The 15,667-nt window shown below is 51.9% G+C and overlaps 1 protein-coding gene across 1 annotated transcript in view; it reads right to left on the reverse strand.

Moving 5' to 3' along the window:
- GRM4 (glutamate metabotropic receptor 4) overlaps nt 1–15,667 on the reverse strand; it is a 132,206-nt gene that overhangs the window by 20,123 nt on the left and 96,416 nt on the right. Inside the window, exon 6 of the mRNA XM_049875154.1 lies at nt 13,494–13,634. Within this exon, the coding sequence (XP_049731111.1) occupies nt 13,494–13,634 (141 nt within the window). The remainder of the gene's footprint in view (nt 1–13,493; nt 13,635–15,667) is intronic.

Consider the following 15,667-nt stretch of genomic DNA (forward strand, 5'->3'; position numbering starts at 1 on the left):
CACCACCCCCACAGATGGTGGAGTAGAGCCAGGGTCACCTCCTGGGGCCTGTAGTGGACACCCAGGTCTCTTGACTCCTGCCCAGTGCTTTCTCCATCACCCCAAGTGATGGTTGTATGGAAGCACCTGGAGAACACCCCAGGAGGGTGAAGGAGAGAGTTCTCAAGGCCCCAGGGAAGGCAGTGATCCAGGAAATCTCCTGTAGCCATGGCTGCCCCCTGCCCTCCCTAAAAAAAAAAAAAAAAAAGCCTGGGGTAATTACAGGAGAGGCTGCCCCTCCCACAGGCTGAGAAACAGCGGGAGAAGAGCTGTATCTGTCAAGGAGGGGAGCGGTGCCCTAAAGCAGCTCACCCATAGGCAGCCTGTGCAGCCACTCCGGCTCCAGGGAACACTGACCCCACCCCAGGGTACAGAGGGCAAACTGAGGCTCAGAGATGGTGAAAGACTGGCCTCTCAAGGCTCAAAATGCAGACCTCCTGATGGCCTCACTAGCTTCCAGCTGCCCTAGACAGCAGAACTCACCATCATCCCTACCCATGCCTCCCTCACCTCAATAAACCCCCTCAGTAGCCAGGGTGAGTGAACTCTGCATAAGGCGGAACCCAGCCCTACCCCCTTCCCACTGCAAACTCTGCAGCGGATCCCCAGCGTACCATGGCCTTGGGGATCTGACCTCCCCGCCTCATCCTCTGTCCTTTGCGCCTACCCCGGGCATGCCCAACCTCTCTGCCCCGGGGCCCCATGCAAGCTCCTGGCCACCTCAACTGTAAAAAGGGGATAATAACCCTGCCCTACAGAGCTGTTATAAGGCTTAAATAAGATAATGCATGCAAAATACCTGGCACAGATTAGGTAATTAGTGCACGTTATTAAATGTGCTAAATGGAGTCCTGGTGTGCAGTGGTTAAACCACTCGGCTGCCAGACAAAAGTCAGCGGTTTGAACCCAGCAGCCGCTCCTCAGGAGCAAGATGTGGCAATCTGCCTCCATAAAGATTTACAGTCTTAGAAACCCTATGGGGCAGTTCTACTCTGTTCGGTAGGGCCATTATGAGTCAGAATCGGTTCAACAGCAATGGGTTTATTATATGTGCTAAGTGGTCAGAATGGGGTGGGCTTCTGAAGTGGCCAACAGAGACCCAGAGGCTAGAGTAGTCTGGGAAGGCCTGAACTGAGATGGGGGCGAAGCAAAATAATGGGTCCAAAGTACACTCACACTGGGCTTTGAGAGGGTGGGAATCACAAATACAAGTTAGGCAAGACTCTCTGCCTTGCCTGAAGAAGGTAGCAGCTGTGCCCATAGCTGGTGCAGCTGTCCTTGTGCCACCCCCCTCCCCTGACCCTGGCTCCTTACGTCACCCAGAGCCTTCGTGGGCCTGGCATTTCTCTTCCTCACAGCTCTGGGAGACAGGCTTGACTGTCTCCCTGTGGCACAGGAGGTAACTGAGGTTTGCAGGTGGTTTCATGGTATGTCCAGAGTCTCGAAGGAGTCTGGCACCTAGCAGGAGCTCAGTACAAACCTGTGGATTGACCAAGCTGGTAAGTGGCAGAGGTGGGATTTGAGCCCAGGTCTCTTTGATTCCACTTCCCCGAACTGTCTCTCCCGCACTTCACCCCTCCAGCGCCTGACTTGCCTCCTTCTCCCTTCTGCCCAGGCCCTGCCCTCCACCGTCTGGCCAGGCCTCACCAAGAATTAAGGTCCTCCTGCTTGGAGGTCTAGAGGACGTAGGTGGTAGGGGAGTGGGGGAGTCAAAATATCCCCTCTCATGGACGGGCAGGACCCCCAGACCCAGGCAGGGGCACCACAGTTCTGGAAGGAAGGAAGACACACATTTCTGAGAACTATTGGAGGAGATAAATTCCAGGCACATGGCGGCGTTGACAGCAGCAACAGTTTGAAGATGTCCTAATTGTGTCCTGGGGCACAGTGAGGCAGAGATGCATTTGGCTCTGCCAAGGGTGACAGCCAGCTGGGGAACAATCCGGGAGAGGATTTTCTCCGTCAAAACCCCGCAGCTGTGGTTACTACGGCGACTGCAGCCTTTGTCTGCAGGTTGTAAATTGTAATTGAAATGAGTTTTCAAGGTTGAAATAATCAGAGTTCCTCCTGGTCTCCCCCCTCACCTCTCCACAACTCACTCCACCCAGCTGCCATTCTCCTAGTTCTCACGCTTCTACACACGTTCATTCATACACACTCTTGAAGTGGCTCCTTCACATAAGGGTACACAAAGGCAACCCCATCTACATTCATGTATTTTCACAGCTAGACATATACAGTAGCAAACACACAAACTTGTGTGCGTTTACACACAGGTCTATACGCATATACATACTCAGACAGGTATAAACACAAGTAAGCGTATAAAGTGGAGCCCTGGTGGCACAGTGGTTAAGAGTTCAGCTGCTAGCCAAAAGATCTGCAGTTCAAATCCACCAGCCACTCCTTGGAAACCCTCTGCGGCAGTTCTACTCTGTCCTATAGGGTCTCTATGAGTTGGAATTAACTCAACAGCAACGGGTTTGGTTTTATATATATACATAGAAACACATACACAAGTATGATTTATTGTTATTGGGTGCCATCGAGTCGATTCCGACTCACAGCAACCCCATGTGACAGAGTAGAGCTGCCCCATAGGGTTTTCTGGGCTGCAATCTTTACAGAGGCAGATCAATAGGTCTTTCTCCCGCAAAGTCACTGGGTGGATTCAAACCGCCAACCTTCAGGCTAGCAGCCGAACTCTTAACCATTGTGCCACCAGGGCTCCTTACACATATATATACAGCAACATATTGACCATGACACTTATACAAGCTTGTGATCATTAAGATTCACCCACTGTTTCTAGCTGAGAAGCCCTACAAGCACATTCCAACAAGGATTCAAGTGAAAGTAATTTATTTGGAAGCTGATGCTAGGGAGCACCAGCAGAGGAGTGAGGAAGAGGGATGGGAAAGGGAAGGCGGCTGTGCTCATGAGCAGATGACTGCTGTGGGCAACTGGAAACCTCCAGGAGAGTGTGCAGAGCATGCTACAGACTTGTCCCATCTGAGGGGATAAACACCCCAGCTCCAGTCACCTTAGACTGAGGGCTGCTCCCAGGGGCATTAACTCCGTTGGTACGTATAGGGATGAAGAGCTGAGGGGATCTGGGCAGGGCATCTGCAGTGTCTGCATTGACAGGTACACTTTCACACGCATAATCAAGCATGTTGTTGTTGTTGTTGTGTGCCATCACGTTGATTCCAACTCATGGCAACCCTACAGGACAGAGTAGAACTGCCTCATAGGGTTTCCAAGAAGCGGCTTAGATTCAAACTGCCAACCTTTTGGTTAGTAGCCGAGCTTTTAACCACTATGCCACCAGGGCTCCATATAAATATGCACACACACAAACACACATATAAAAACTTGCACTTACAAATATACAAACACACACCAGTTTTCATTCCTTGGGCAAACTTCTAGGGAGTAGGTCAAGATTTCCCCAGACTCTCCCCCAGAGAGAGCTGTCCCATGTAGTGGGCAGATAAATACATCCAGCCCTGACTCCTGGCTCTACCATGAACCACTATATGATCAGATCAAGTAACGGAGTCTCCTTGAGTTTCAGTTTCCTCAGATGTAAATTCAGGACAATAAAACTTAGCTTGAGGGGTTGTTGGAGTCCTTGGGTGGTACAATCTGTTGACTTGCTTGGCTGCTAACCACAAGTTTGGAGGTTTGAGACCACCCAGCAGCACCTTGGGAAAAAAGACCTGGTGATCTATTTCTGAAAAATCAGCCACTGAAAACCCTGTGGAGCACAGTTCTACTCTGACAAATGGCATAGCCATGAGTTGGAATCGACTTGACAGCAACTCATTTGGTTTTGGTTTCGAGGGGTTGTTGGGAGGATGAACAGAGCCAACAGATGTGAAACACCCAGGAGTTCTCTAGAAGTTCTCTAGGAACCTAGTTTTTCTTTCTTCCCTGACAGTCCCCTGCTGGATAACTTCCCTGTCCCCAGAGGACTCCATCCCAGCCTGTGGCCTGCCCTCATGTCCCTCCCTTCTCCATCGCATCTGCAGCCTGGCCAGAGCTGGCTCCAAGCTAGCTCACCTCCACTCCTACCCAAGGTGAGCTCAAAGTGCACCCCACATACAGGTAGGGCTCCAGGTCCTCAGCCAGGCCCCAGATCAGCTCACTGCCACATGCATGGATAGGGAGGAGAAAGCTGCCACTCTGTTCTCCCTGGCTGCATGCCCTCCTTTCCTCGACCCTACCTGTGGTTGAGCCATTCTCTCCATCACCTCCCTGAGACATGAGGATCTTTCTGATGGTCCCTTGGGTCCTGCTCCGCACCGTGGTTCCACTACCCTCTTGGAACTGCCCATCATTCCTGGAAGTCACCTAGCAGGATCTCCCTCTTCCAGAATCACGCTCTTGCTCTTCAGCCCCAAAAGTTGCCAGTCTGAACCCACCCAGAGGTTCCTCAGGAGAAAGCCTTGGCAATCTGCTTCTGCAAAGATTACAGCCCACAAAAATGGCCCAATGACACCTAACAACAACAACAACAATCCTCCTGGAACTCCTGGGTCCCTGAAAGGCTGACCTCAAGAATATGTTCCCAGAGGTCCACAGACCCCAGTTTGAGAAATGCCAACCCAGCAGCAAGCAGTGAGCCAGATGGAACCAGCTGGAAAGCCCCCATTCAGCTTCTGGATCACTGGGTGGACCTGGGCAAGTTGCTTAGCATCTCTGAGCTTCAGTTTCCTCATCTGAAGTCTCCTGGGGTGCTAGGACCCTATGCAGCAGAGGCCACGACCAGCACCGGGCAAAGCCCAGCTCCGAGGAAAGGCTTCCTGCTCCTCCTCCTGGCTCTGAGCTTGGACTGGCTCTTCTAGACAAAGTAGGACTGGGGCTGGGAGGGGGAGGAGGAGGCTCTGGGGGTCTGAGTCAAGGTCAAATGCAGATGAGCTGCCTGTGCCCCTTCTAACAACCCCTCCTGGGGGCATCCCTTCTCCCTGGTTCCCCTATTGCTCAGCTAGTCCCTTCCCCTTCCAGCACCATCTATTGTTCCCTCTCCTGGATTACTGGATCTTTCTCATCCACATAGAAACATGCTGTCATTTCTGCCATTTTAAAAAACAAACAAAAGAACAGCCTCTCCTGACCTCACTTCTCTGCCAGCTAGCATCCCTTTCTCCATCCTTGTTTACAGTGAAGCTCCTCAAAGGCGTTGTTTCTACTCACCATCATCAACTTTTCTCCTCCGTTTCCTTCCCAGGCTCCTCCAGTTGGAGTTCTGCACCCACCTCTCCAAGGAATCTGCCCTTATGGAGGTCACCAGTGGCCTCCACTAAGTGAAACCAGCAGTCAAGTCTCCGCCCTTATCTTACTTGGCCCCTCACCAGCACGTGACAGTGTGGATCACTCCCTCCTCCCTGATGCCCTCTCTTCACTTCCAGCAACCAAGCTCTGGTTTCCCTCCTATCTCCCTGGCAGCTCCTTCTCAGCTCTCCCGCTGGCTCCTCTTCCCTCCCCCAGCAACGGTCAGTATTGGGGCTCCGTCTTCAATCTCTTCTCTAACCACATTCACTCTCTTGGCAGTCCCAGTGAGTCCCATCTAAGTACAGACCTTTCCAAATTACAGGGTCGTCCAGATCTCTTCCCGAACTCCAAGCCTGGTAGGTATCTCATGTTCTACATGTCCTAAACCGGATTCCTGATTTTCTCCCCCAGCCTGCACCCCATCTCAGTTTGTGGCAATTCCAGCCACCTCCTTGTTCAGGCCAAGAGTCTTAGAGTCATCCTTGACTTCCTGTCATACTTCCCTCACCTTCTTTGGCAAACTCTGAGCCCTACGGCAAAATTTACAAAGACTCTAACCCATTGTCACTACCTCCACAGCCACCATCATCCACCCCTAGATTACAGCAACAGCCTTCTAACTGGTCTCCCACTTCAGCCCTGGCCCCTAGTCTTCCCTAGAGGCAGCAGCCAGAGTGATCCTGTTAGGATATAATCAGATCACGTCAATCCTCTTTCAAACTCCTGCAATGGCTTTCTGTCTCATTCTGCATAAAAGACTAAATCCTTACAAACTGACTACAAGGCCTCTGCAATCTACCCCACCTCTCTGACCTCATGTCCCACCTGTTGTTCACTCTCCTTCAGCCAAAACAGTCTCCTTGCTATTCCCCAGACCTGCCAGGCACGATCCCACCGCAGGGCCTTTGCACTTGCCATGCTGTCCGCCTGGCATGCTCTTTGCCGTAACTCCACGTGGCTCACTCCGTCACTGCCTTCACATCTTTACTCAAGTATCACCTTCTCAGCACGGCCTTCTGGACTCCCTTTTTAAAAGTGCAACATCCCTAACCTTCCTGCACTCCCAATTTCCCTCCAAGAAACCTCGATCTGCCCTCTCTGGCCTCACTGTTAGGCCCCCTCTGGAGGCCCACTGCCAGAGCCACACTACTATACACCACCTTGTTGGCAAGGTCGTACTGTCTGCCACCTGCAGGGGGAGATCTCTAGGGCAGGTCTGTTCCCCTCATAGAGCCCAGCATGGGGTTGGGAACACCGTTAGCCTTTGGTAAATGCTGGTTGGTTTCCTGGTTGAACAAGTGAGAAGCAGTGTAGGCCCACCGTCCCTCTAACCCCTATGTGGCTGATGGTTTGAGCAAATGCCAAGTTCCCCTAATGGATGCCACATAGTAAAAAAAAAAAAAAACCAAACCCATTGCCTTCAAGTTGATTCCAACTCATAGTGACCCTACAGGACAGAGAAGAACTGCCCCATAGGGTTTCCAAGGAGCGCCTGGTAGATTCAAACTACCAACCTTTTGGTTAGCAGCCATAGCTCTGAACCATTACACCACCAGGGCACATGATAAAAAAAAAAAAATTTTTTTTTTTTTTGGGTGCTCCTAAATGCTGGCCTTCCTTTCTTTCCCCAGGAGAGAGGATTCCTTAATGTTCCTTTGGGAATGTGGTCACGGGAATATCCTTCAAAGCCCAGGCTGGGGCAGCCGGGAGGGCCCTGGGGCTGGGACATCAGCTGCCCTAAGGCCAGACATCTCAGAGCCAGACAGCCTGGGTTCAAATCCCTACTTTGCTACTTACTTACTACCTGTGTGTTCTAGGGCAAACCCTTAACCTCTCTATGCCTTGGTTTCCTCATCTGTAAAATGGGTTACTGTGAAGATTAAATGTTAAAACACTAGAACAGAGCTTGACATGCAATAAATGTTGTATAAATGCCAATTGTATTATTCCTATTCTGTTATTACTATTGTTATTGCCATTCTCAGAGACCCATGATGAGCATCTCCCCACATACCCCCAGCCATGATGCGGCAGCCCTCCCTCTCCAGGCTCCTGGCCCCTGGGAGCAGCGAGCAGTAAATTTCTCCTATCTCCACATAAACTGGGCCTTCCTCCTTTCAGCCATCACCTGGCTGTCAGTGTTTCCAGAAAGACGGATACCACCTCTGCCTTGTTTATAGCTTTGATTTCCAAACCCTTCTCTGTGGGCTCCAGGGAATGGCCGGAAGAGGAGGTGGGACGCGGGCGCTGCCCTCCCGCAGGCCTTGACAGCTGCAGAGGCACCCTGCTCAGTGACCCCGACCTCACTCAGGTGTGAGGCGAGCCCTGGGCCATCCACAAGTACTTCCTGAAGATCCACTCCCATCACTTTGGGAAACCGTGATGGAGGCAGCACTCTGCTGGGTACGGGGCTCTCAGGGGGTATGTGTGGGATATTCCCATTTTACAGATGAGAAACTGAGGCCTCAAGAAGCGAGGTAACCTGATCAAGGAAATGGCACCACCAGGATTCAGACCTAGGTCTTCAGGACACTAATATCTATATTTTTGAGAAAGAATGGTGTCCCACCCATAACCCTGACTGTTATCACTTCTGCACATACCAGCCCAATTTCCAACTGCCAGCTTTGGCCGCTTTTCCTGAGGCTCTCTCTGGCCACAGAAGCCCTTGTTGTCCACTCAGTTGGCAGGCCAGAAACCAACTGTTGTTGAGTCAGTTGTCAGAGTAGAATTGAGATCCATAGTGTTTTCAACGGCTGATTTTTTGGGAAGCAGATCACCAGGCCTTTCTTCCAGGGTGTCTCTGGGTAGACTCGAACTACCAGCCTTTCGATTAGCAGCTGAGTGCGTTAACCACTTGCAGCACCCAGGGATTCCAGCAGGCCAGAAGTGCTGGGAAATTAATCCCCCCCAGGAGTAGCCCTCCCCCAGTGACTGATGGAAGTTGGTGACACAGCCCCTAGCTCCCTTATGCCTCCAGTGGGATAACTGTGAGGCAGGTTCCTCACTGCCTCAGAGGTCCCCAGTGGGATTAGGCTCTAGTTGCCCTCAGTGGTAACCTGCTTGCTATCAAACCCTTTATCCCTGACTCATTTCCTCACTCCCTTACTGGTGTTTCCTGGGATCCCCTCCCAAATAAACTACTTGCTCTCAAATTCTTGTCCCAGAGGACCCCAACTTAAGACAGCCCCGAAGGATGGATTGGATCTTCCCAAGTGTAAGATGCTAGGATGAGATGGTCCTTTCCCTCCTCTTAGAAGATCACCGGGGCCATCATTGACCTGGGGTTGGAAGGAATGGCTGTGGCAAAGCAGCGGGTAGATAAGAGGAGCACGGGAGTGGCTCTCATTCACTGTGAGATCTTGGTCAAGGCAGGGCTGCAGGACTGAAACAGGCAGAGGCTGATTATCAAGTCTGTTAGCATCAAGGGGTTAGAGGGGGCTGATCCACAGCCTGCAGTGCAGACTGGGACAGACAACCCAGAAAAAGTGAGTGGGAAGCCAGGTTCTGAGGCAGAGTGGGAGAGTAGGGGAGGCGGAGAATGCCTGTTGTCAGAGGCTACAGAGTGCACCTGGGCTGGCTGAGGGTGAGACAGGGGCCCAGAGGAGTGGGAGGAAAGGAGCCAGGCAGCCGATGTGTGAATCCAGCTCTGCCTTTCTCCAGTGCTATAATATTTGCAAATTGCCTCTGTTTCCTCATCTGTAAAACGGGTGTTACACCTGTGCTGGAAGTCCCTGGGTAGTCAAATAGTTAATGCTTGGCTGCTATTTGAAAGATTAGAGGTTCAAGTCCACCCAGAGGCACCTTGGAAGAAAGGCCTGGAGATCTACTTCCAAAAAAATCAACCATCAAAAACTCTATGGAGCACAGTTCTACTCTGACACGCATGGGGTCGCTAGGAGTCAGAGTTGACACTATGGCAACTGAACAAATGTGACAGCCTCCCTCAGGATGGAGCCGTCCCTCCTCAGGGCTCCTATAGCAGACAGAATCCATACCAACAGCCTTGGGCTGTTACGTCACCTAAGCGTCTCATCCCTCCCTCTCCTTTTCTATATCAACAATGACAACCACTTTATCAGCACCTACCGTACACAGCATTTTTCAGGAACCTCTTCATGTACTCTATCTTTAATCCTCAACAACCCATTGAGATGGGTATTTCCTTCCCTGTTATACAGATGAGGCATCTGAGACTCAGAGAGGTTAAGTAATTTGTCCAAGCTCACACAGCAGTCAGAAGGCGGAGCTGGATTCATACTCGGGGTGAGTCCTTCCCCTGCTCCACCTCCCCCAGGTGCCCAGTCCAGTGGCAGCACTCCATGGTGCTCACCCCAACCCTCCCTGGCTCAGGCCTTCACCCCAGGGGCCAGCTCAGTTCAAACTTGGGCAGGGCCTTGGGGAAGCCAGAGCCTCCAGCCCCTCACCAGGGCCTCAGGTCCCACAAACATTCCCAGCAGCTCCCTGCCCCTCACCTCACCTCACCACCCAGAGATGGTTGGGCTCACCATGCCTGACTTGGGGCCACACAGAACTCTTAGCCTCTGCTGGGGCTCCAAATGCAGCAAGAAGGACTCAGGTTAGCTGTGAAGTGCCACCCTCCATTCCTCCCTGTGACATATACTCCGTGTTCATTCCGGTCTCTCCTTGGCTCACGCCCTCCCCACTGCCTGGAGTATATGCCGTCCTCCCGCTCCTCACTCACCTCTCCCTTTGAGCCAATGGTTCCTAAACTTTGCTGCCCAGTAGAACCACCTGGAGTGCTATTTAAAACATCCTGAAGCCCAGGCTGCACCCGGTACCAATTGAATCAAAATGTCGGGGTGAGAGGGGAACCAGCATCAGTTTTTTTTTTAATAATTTTTATTGAGCTTTAAGTGAACGTTTACAAATCAAGTCAGTCTCTCACATATAAGCTTATATACACCTTACTCCATACTCCCACTTACTTTCCCCCTAATGAGTCAGCCCTTCCAGTCTCTCCTTTCGTGACAATTTTGCCAGTTTCTAACCCTCTCTACGCTCCTATCTCCCCTCCAGACAGGAGATGCCAACACAGTCTCAAGTGTCCACCTGATACAAGTAGCTCACTCTTCATCAGCATCTCTCTCCTACCCACTGTCCAGTCCCTTCCATGTCTGATGAGTTGTCTTCAGGAATGGTTCCTGTCCTGGGCCAACAGAAGGTTTGGGGACCATGACCACCGGGATTCTTCTAGTCTCAGTCAGACCATTAAGTCTGGTCTTTTTAGGATAATTTGGGGTCTGCATCCCACCGATCTCCTGCTCCCTCAGGGGTTCTCTGTTGTGCTCCCTGTCAGGGTAGTCATCGGTTGTGGCCGGGCACCATCTAGTTCTTCTGGTCTCAGGATGATGTAGTCTCTGGTTCATGTGGCCCTTTCTGTCTCTTGGGCTCATAGTTATCATGTGACCTTGGTGTTCATTCTCCTTTGATCCAGGTGGGTTGAGACCAATTAAGCATTAGTATTTTAAATCTCCCAGGTGATTTAGTGTGCAAGCAAAGCTTGGGAGCTACTGCTCCAGCCCAAGATTCTCAGCCCTGAGCACACATTAAATCACCAGGGGAGCTTTAAAAAACAGCCACAGCCCAGTCCCACCCCTGAGATTGTGATTTAGGGTAGGCCCAGGTATAGTTTCAAAAGCTCCGCAGTGATTCTATGAGCAGCCAGGGCCGAGTGCCTCTATTTTACAGTTCACGCAGTGCCTCCATTAAGGCTTTCTCACTTCCATCCCCAGACACCCTCTGAGGTGGCTCACCATCAATCCCACTTCTCCGAAGAGAAAATAAAGGCCCACAGGTCACGGGACTTGCCTTAGGCTGACAGCAAAGCTGCCACGCTCCACTGATTCCTGCTCTAGTCCTCCTTTGCCTACACTAGGGTCAGGAGACACCAGTTATCCATCTTGCCCTCCCCTAGACTCACCCAGCCCCCTACCCAAGCCAGGGTGACTACAAAATTTTTCATCCACACTTTTGAGTACTTTTGAGAATAAAACGGGACACTATCAATAATTATGGCAGAAGAACAGGAGTAAACAGAATACACAGCCACCCTACCCATGAGAGCCCAGCCTCCCATGCTGAGGCACATTTGTGCTTCTTATGCCGCCTCTGTTCTGAGTACTGCCTGATTAAGGCAGTTACGGGGCAGCCTTGGGCAAGTCACTTGCCCTTTCTGACTCTCCATATCCTCACCTTTAATCTGGTGGTTTCTAGAGTTGTGAGGGTGAAATGAGACCATGTGTTTAAAGTGTCCAGAACATAGTAGATACATAGTAAACAGTGGTATTTGTGGTCATTAGCTCATCTAGGAATGCAAAAGTCCCCATATAAGACATACTTGCACACACACCTGCTCCCTCAGACACACCGACTCATGCTTATACACAGTCAAGCACACAGCAGAGGGCACACACACACTGTCACCCAGCACACTCGTACATCACACCTGACAGGTCAGACACGATAGGTTTGCCTGTGAGTTTGCCTGGGTCCTAGGGATACCCACAGTCTGTGGCTGTGACTCCTCGTGGGCCCTGGCCACCAGAGGGCAGCCGCCTCTGAACATCATGCTCCCTTCTCTCCTGTCCTTGGTGGGATGCCCAGATGCCAATAATTTCATGTAGCATGTCCCTGGGGCAAGTTCATCAACCTTCGCCCACCTGGCCCTCTGCCCAAGCTACACCTATCAGTCTGGGGTGATATAGTTTATAGTCCAGACCCAGAGCACACAAGGACCGAGGTGTAAACGTGTCTGACTGTGGACCTATCAAGACAGCTACCCTTGAGGCTGCCAGCGTAGAGCTCAGTCCTGGGTTCAAACGATATTCCACCACCATCCATCTGTGGGAACGCACTTTACTTCCTCTGAGCCTCTGTTTTCCCATCTGTAAAATGGTCCAATCAAACCCCCATGTATGTCTCATTCCCTCTCCTCTCTGGGGTTCTGGTCAAATGTTACCTTCACAGCAAGACCTTCCTTGGCCACTCTAAAGATGCAGTTCCCCTCCCTCCCCAACACACACACACTCCCCATCCTTTTCTCTGCTGCACATTTTCTTTCCGACATTCCATAGTTTACTTATTTATCTTGTTTATTGTGTCTTCCCATTAGAACAAAAACTTCAAGAGGTTTTTTACTCTCTCATTCATTGCTATACCCATTGTGCTTAGAACAGGGTCAGGAATATCCCTGGAGCTAAACTGGTGTTTGTGGAGTGACTGAGGGAGCCCAGAGGGACGGGGTAGAGGTGGTTTCTGTAAAGCGCCCAGAGCTCCTTAAACCCAGCTGGAGTCAGTTCAGTTCTATGGGCCCACCCTGGGGACTTGGAGACGAATCCCAAGGCCGTCAGAGGCCATGGCACCTCCACCAAGATCCCAGGAATCCGTCCCCCATTCAGTAGCATCACTGAGATTCTGCCACCCAAGGTACCAGAGTGGTTTCCAAGACTACTTCCCATTCAAAGGCCTCTCCGCGTAGGTATTGGACCCAGGATCAGCCTGGTCCCGCCCCTTCAAGCCTTGCCCCTTATTAAGGCCCCGCCCCTCTGGTCTGCTGGGTGAGTAAGGGTGTATGAGTGTGCTGGGTGGCAGTGTGTGTGTGCCCACAGCTGTGCGTTTGTGTATATACATGAGTCACTGTGTCTCAGGGAGCAGGTATGTGTGTGCGTGTGTCTTATGTAGGGACTTAAGCGTTCCTTCAGCTCCTATCTCCGCCACTAGGTACTGGCCCAACGGGCCCCACTCCTGCTAGTCCACCACCTCGGGTCTCCCTTGAGCCTCCTGCCCCTCAAGTATAGGCTTTTGTTGTTGTTGTTGTTGTTGGGTGCTGTGGAGTCGATTCTGATTCATTGCAACCCCATGTGACAGAGTAGAACTGCCTCATAGGGTTTTCTAGGCTGTAATCTTCATGGGAGCACATCGCCAAGTCTTTTCTCCCGCGGAGCCGCTGGGTGGATCAAACTACAGACCTTTTGGTTAGCAGCTGAGCACCAGTCCCCCCTTACTCCGCGCCATCATGCTTCTCCCCTACAGCCCCAGCCTAATCCCCTAAGGCCCTCATTCACCAGGCCCCGCCCCTCCCACAGGCCCGGCCCCACATGCCCCGCCTCAGGCCCCGCCCCTTCCCACAGGCCCCGCCCCCCGCGCGTGCTCACTGGTGCACTTCTTGACGTGGCTACCCTTCTTGAGCGCGTGGCGGCTTAGCTTGCAGTGGAAGTTGTCCTCCCAGAACTCGGCAAACCAGATGTTGCGCCGGTTGTTGTCCAGCGTGCGGCTAGAGAAGTAGCGGTCGAAGCCTGGCAGAGGATGAGGATGTCAGCGCCTCGGCCCCCACCATTCCCCCGCACCCCCAGGCCGTTCCCCCTCCCCTGCTTCTGATCTGAATCAGCGCCCGGGCGGCAAAAACAAAACGTGGAGCATTTCATTTCATTCAAAATGAAAAGAGCTGTATTGAGTCCCGGGGGGACCATGTGTAATCTTACAAGTACACTGATGAGGATGTTTCCACGGCCTTTTAAGCACCAACAAAAACTAATATCGGGCTTCTTTGAGAGGGAGCCACCTTGGAGTCCTGAGATCTGAGCGAGGGCCTCATGGCAGAGAGAGGCTGGTGGGGGCTGCCCAAACCTGGGAGCTTCACTCTGGTCCTGGTGAGGAGACTGGGCTAGAGATGGCAGGGTCCCAGGTCACACAGCAAGACCAGGTCCTACATCTTCTCCCTTCAAGCACAGAGCTTTCCCTTCACTAGACAGACGCAGCCTCCATACGCTCGCAGGACTCACCAACCCTGCTCTCCGCAGGCGGGTTTTCCTCCATCCCAGGCCAGGCCCTGGCAGGTGAAAGGCCCTCTTCCTCCTCCCAGATGCCCTTCCTCCCCAGTGACTGTTCTCTTTGATGCACACAGTTGACTGAGCTGCTTGGGTCGGGCCAGAAGGCCTGAGAACTCAATAGGACCCATATCAAGTGGTGAGCTCCCTGTACACGGAAGGGTCCGAGTGGAGGCTAAATGACCGTATGCCAGAGCTGTAGGTGAAAAGCCTCATTGGGTCGGGGATTAGCCTAGGGCAGGTGTCTCACTTTGAGCCAGAAAATTCTTCATCGTGGAGGCTGTCCTATGCATTATAGGATGTTTAGCAGCATCCCTGGCCTCTACCCACTAGAATAACAGCAGTGCCTCCCCTCCCCCATCAGCTGTGACAACCAAAAATGTCTCCAGACATTGCCAAATGTACCCTGGAAAGCAAAATCACCCCCAGTTGAGAATCACTGCCCTAAAAGCTTCTCTAATATCCCAGAGAGCAAAGGGATTTGCCAAGCAAGACTTAGGTTCAAATCTTAGCTTTGCCACTTACTAGCCACTAGGCCACTTACTGCCACTGTATCTCACTTAACCTCTCTGAGCCTCAGAGCATGTGGATAAGTGTCTCACACGGTTGCTGGGAACACTATGTGAGATGTCTGTAAGAGGCCTGGCTTTTGTAGGTACCAGTAAGCTGCAGCTATTGTTATTTTGTGTTCATTATGGCTTGGGAAGAGGAGACCTGGTGGCACAGTGGTTAAAGTGCTTGGCTGCTAACCAAAAGGTCAGCGGTTAGAACCCACCAGCTGACCATGGGGAACTCTGCTTCCATAAAGATTACAGCCTTAGAAACCCTATGGGGCAGTTCTACTCTGTCCTATAGGGTCGCGATGAGTCAGAATCAACTCAATGGCAATCCACCTCAAAGAGAATAGAAAACACTGTGTGATCTTGAGTGAACCCTTCCTTTTCCCAGATCTCAGTCTCTTCAAAAGTTTGATGAAGGGGCAGATGTCTGCGGTCCCTCCCAGCTCCGTCAACACTGGAGTTTATTGAACTATAGAACAGGGCGAGGGCAGGAGAGGAGAAGGCCCTGGGAGCCTGCCTCCCTTTGTGATAAGTATAGCCAGGTCCCTGCCAAATTGGGCCATTAACAGGAATTGCATGCCCTGCTCCCTGTGCAGTTCTGGCCAGGGTAGTCTGTTCCTACCCAGGGTGACTCAGGGTCCTATCCTGAGAGGAAGCAGTGCAGGGCAGGGCAGGCCCAACCCTAACCCAACCCCATCCCAGGGCCTGCTCAGCCCAGGCTGGCTCTGCAGGAGGCCCTTCACCATTGCATAGCCTGAAGGCAGCTCCTGGCAGGGCTCCAGGTCAGCTGAGGGCTTTGGCCTCTTCTGCCCCAGGTAGGAGGAGGGAAGGATGAAAGGTGAAAGAGATTCCCTGATAAATGAGCCTCCTATACATGGACACATCTCCCACATACAAAGCATCTGTGAAGGGAGGATAAGAGGTCCTGGATCTGGATTCAAA

This window comes from Elephas maximus, chromosome 1, assembly GCF_024166365.1.
Source record: "Elephas maximus indicus isolate mEleMax1 chromosome 1, mEleMax1 primary haplotype, whole genome shotgun sequence".
In the NCBI taxonomy this organism is placed as follows: Eukaryota; Metazoa; Chordata; class Mammalia; order Proboscidea; family Elephantidae; genus Elephas; species Elephas maximus.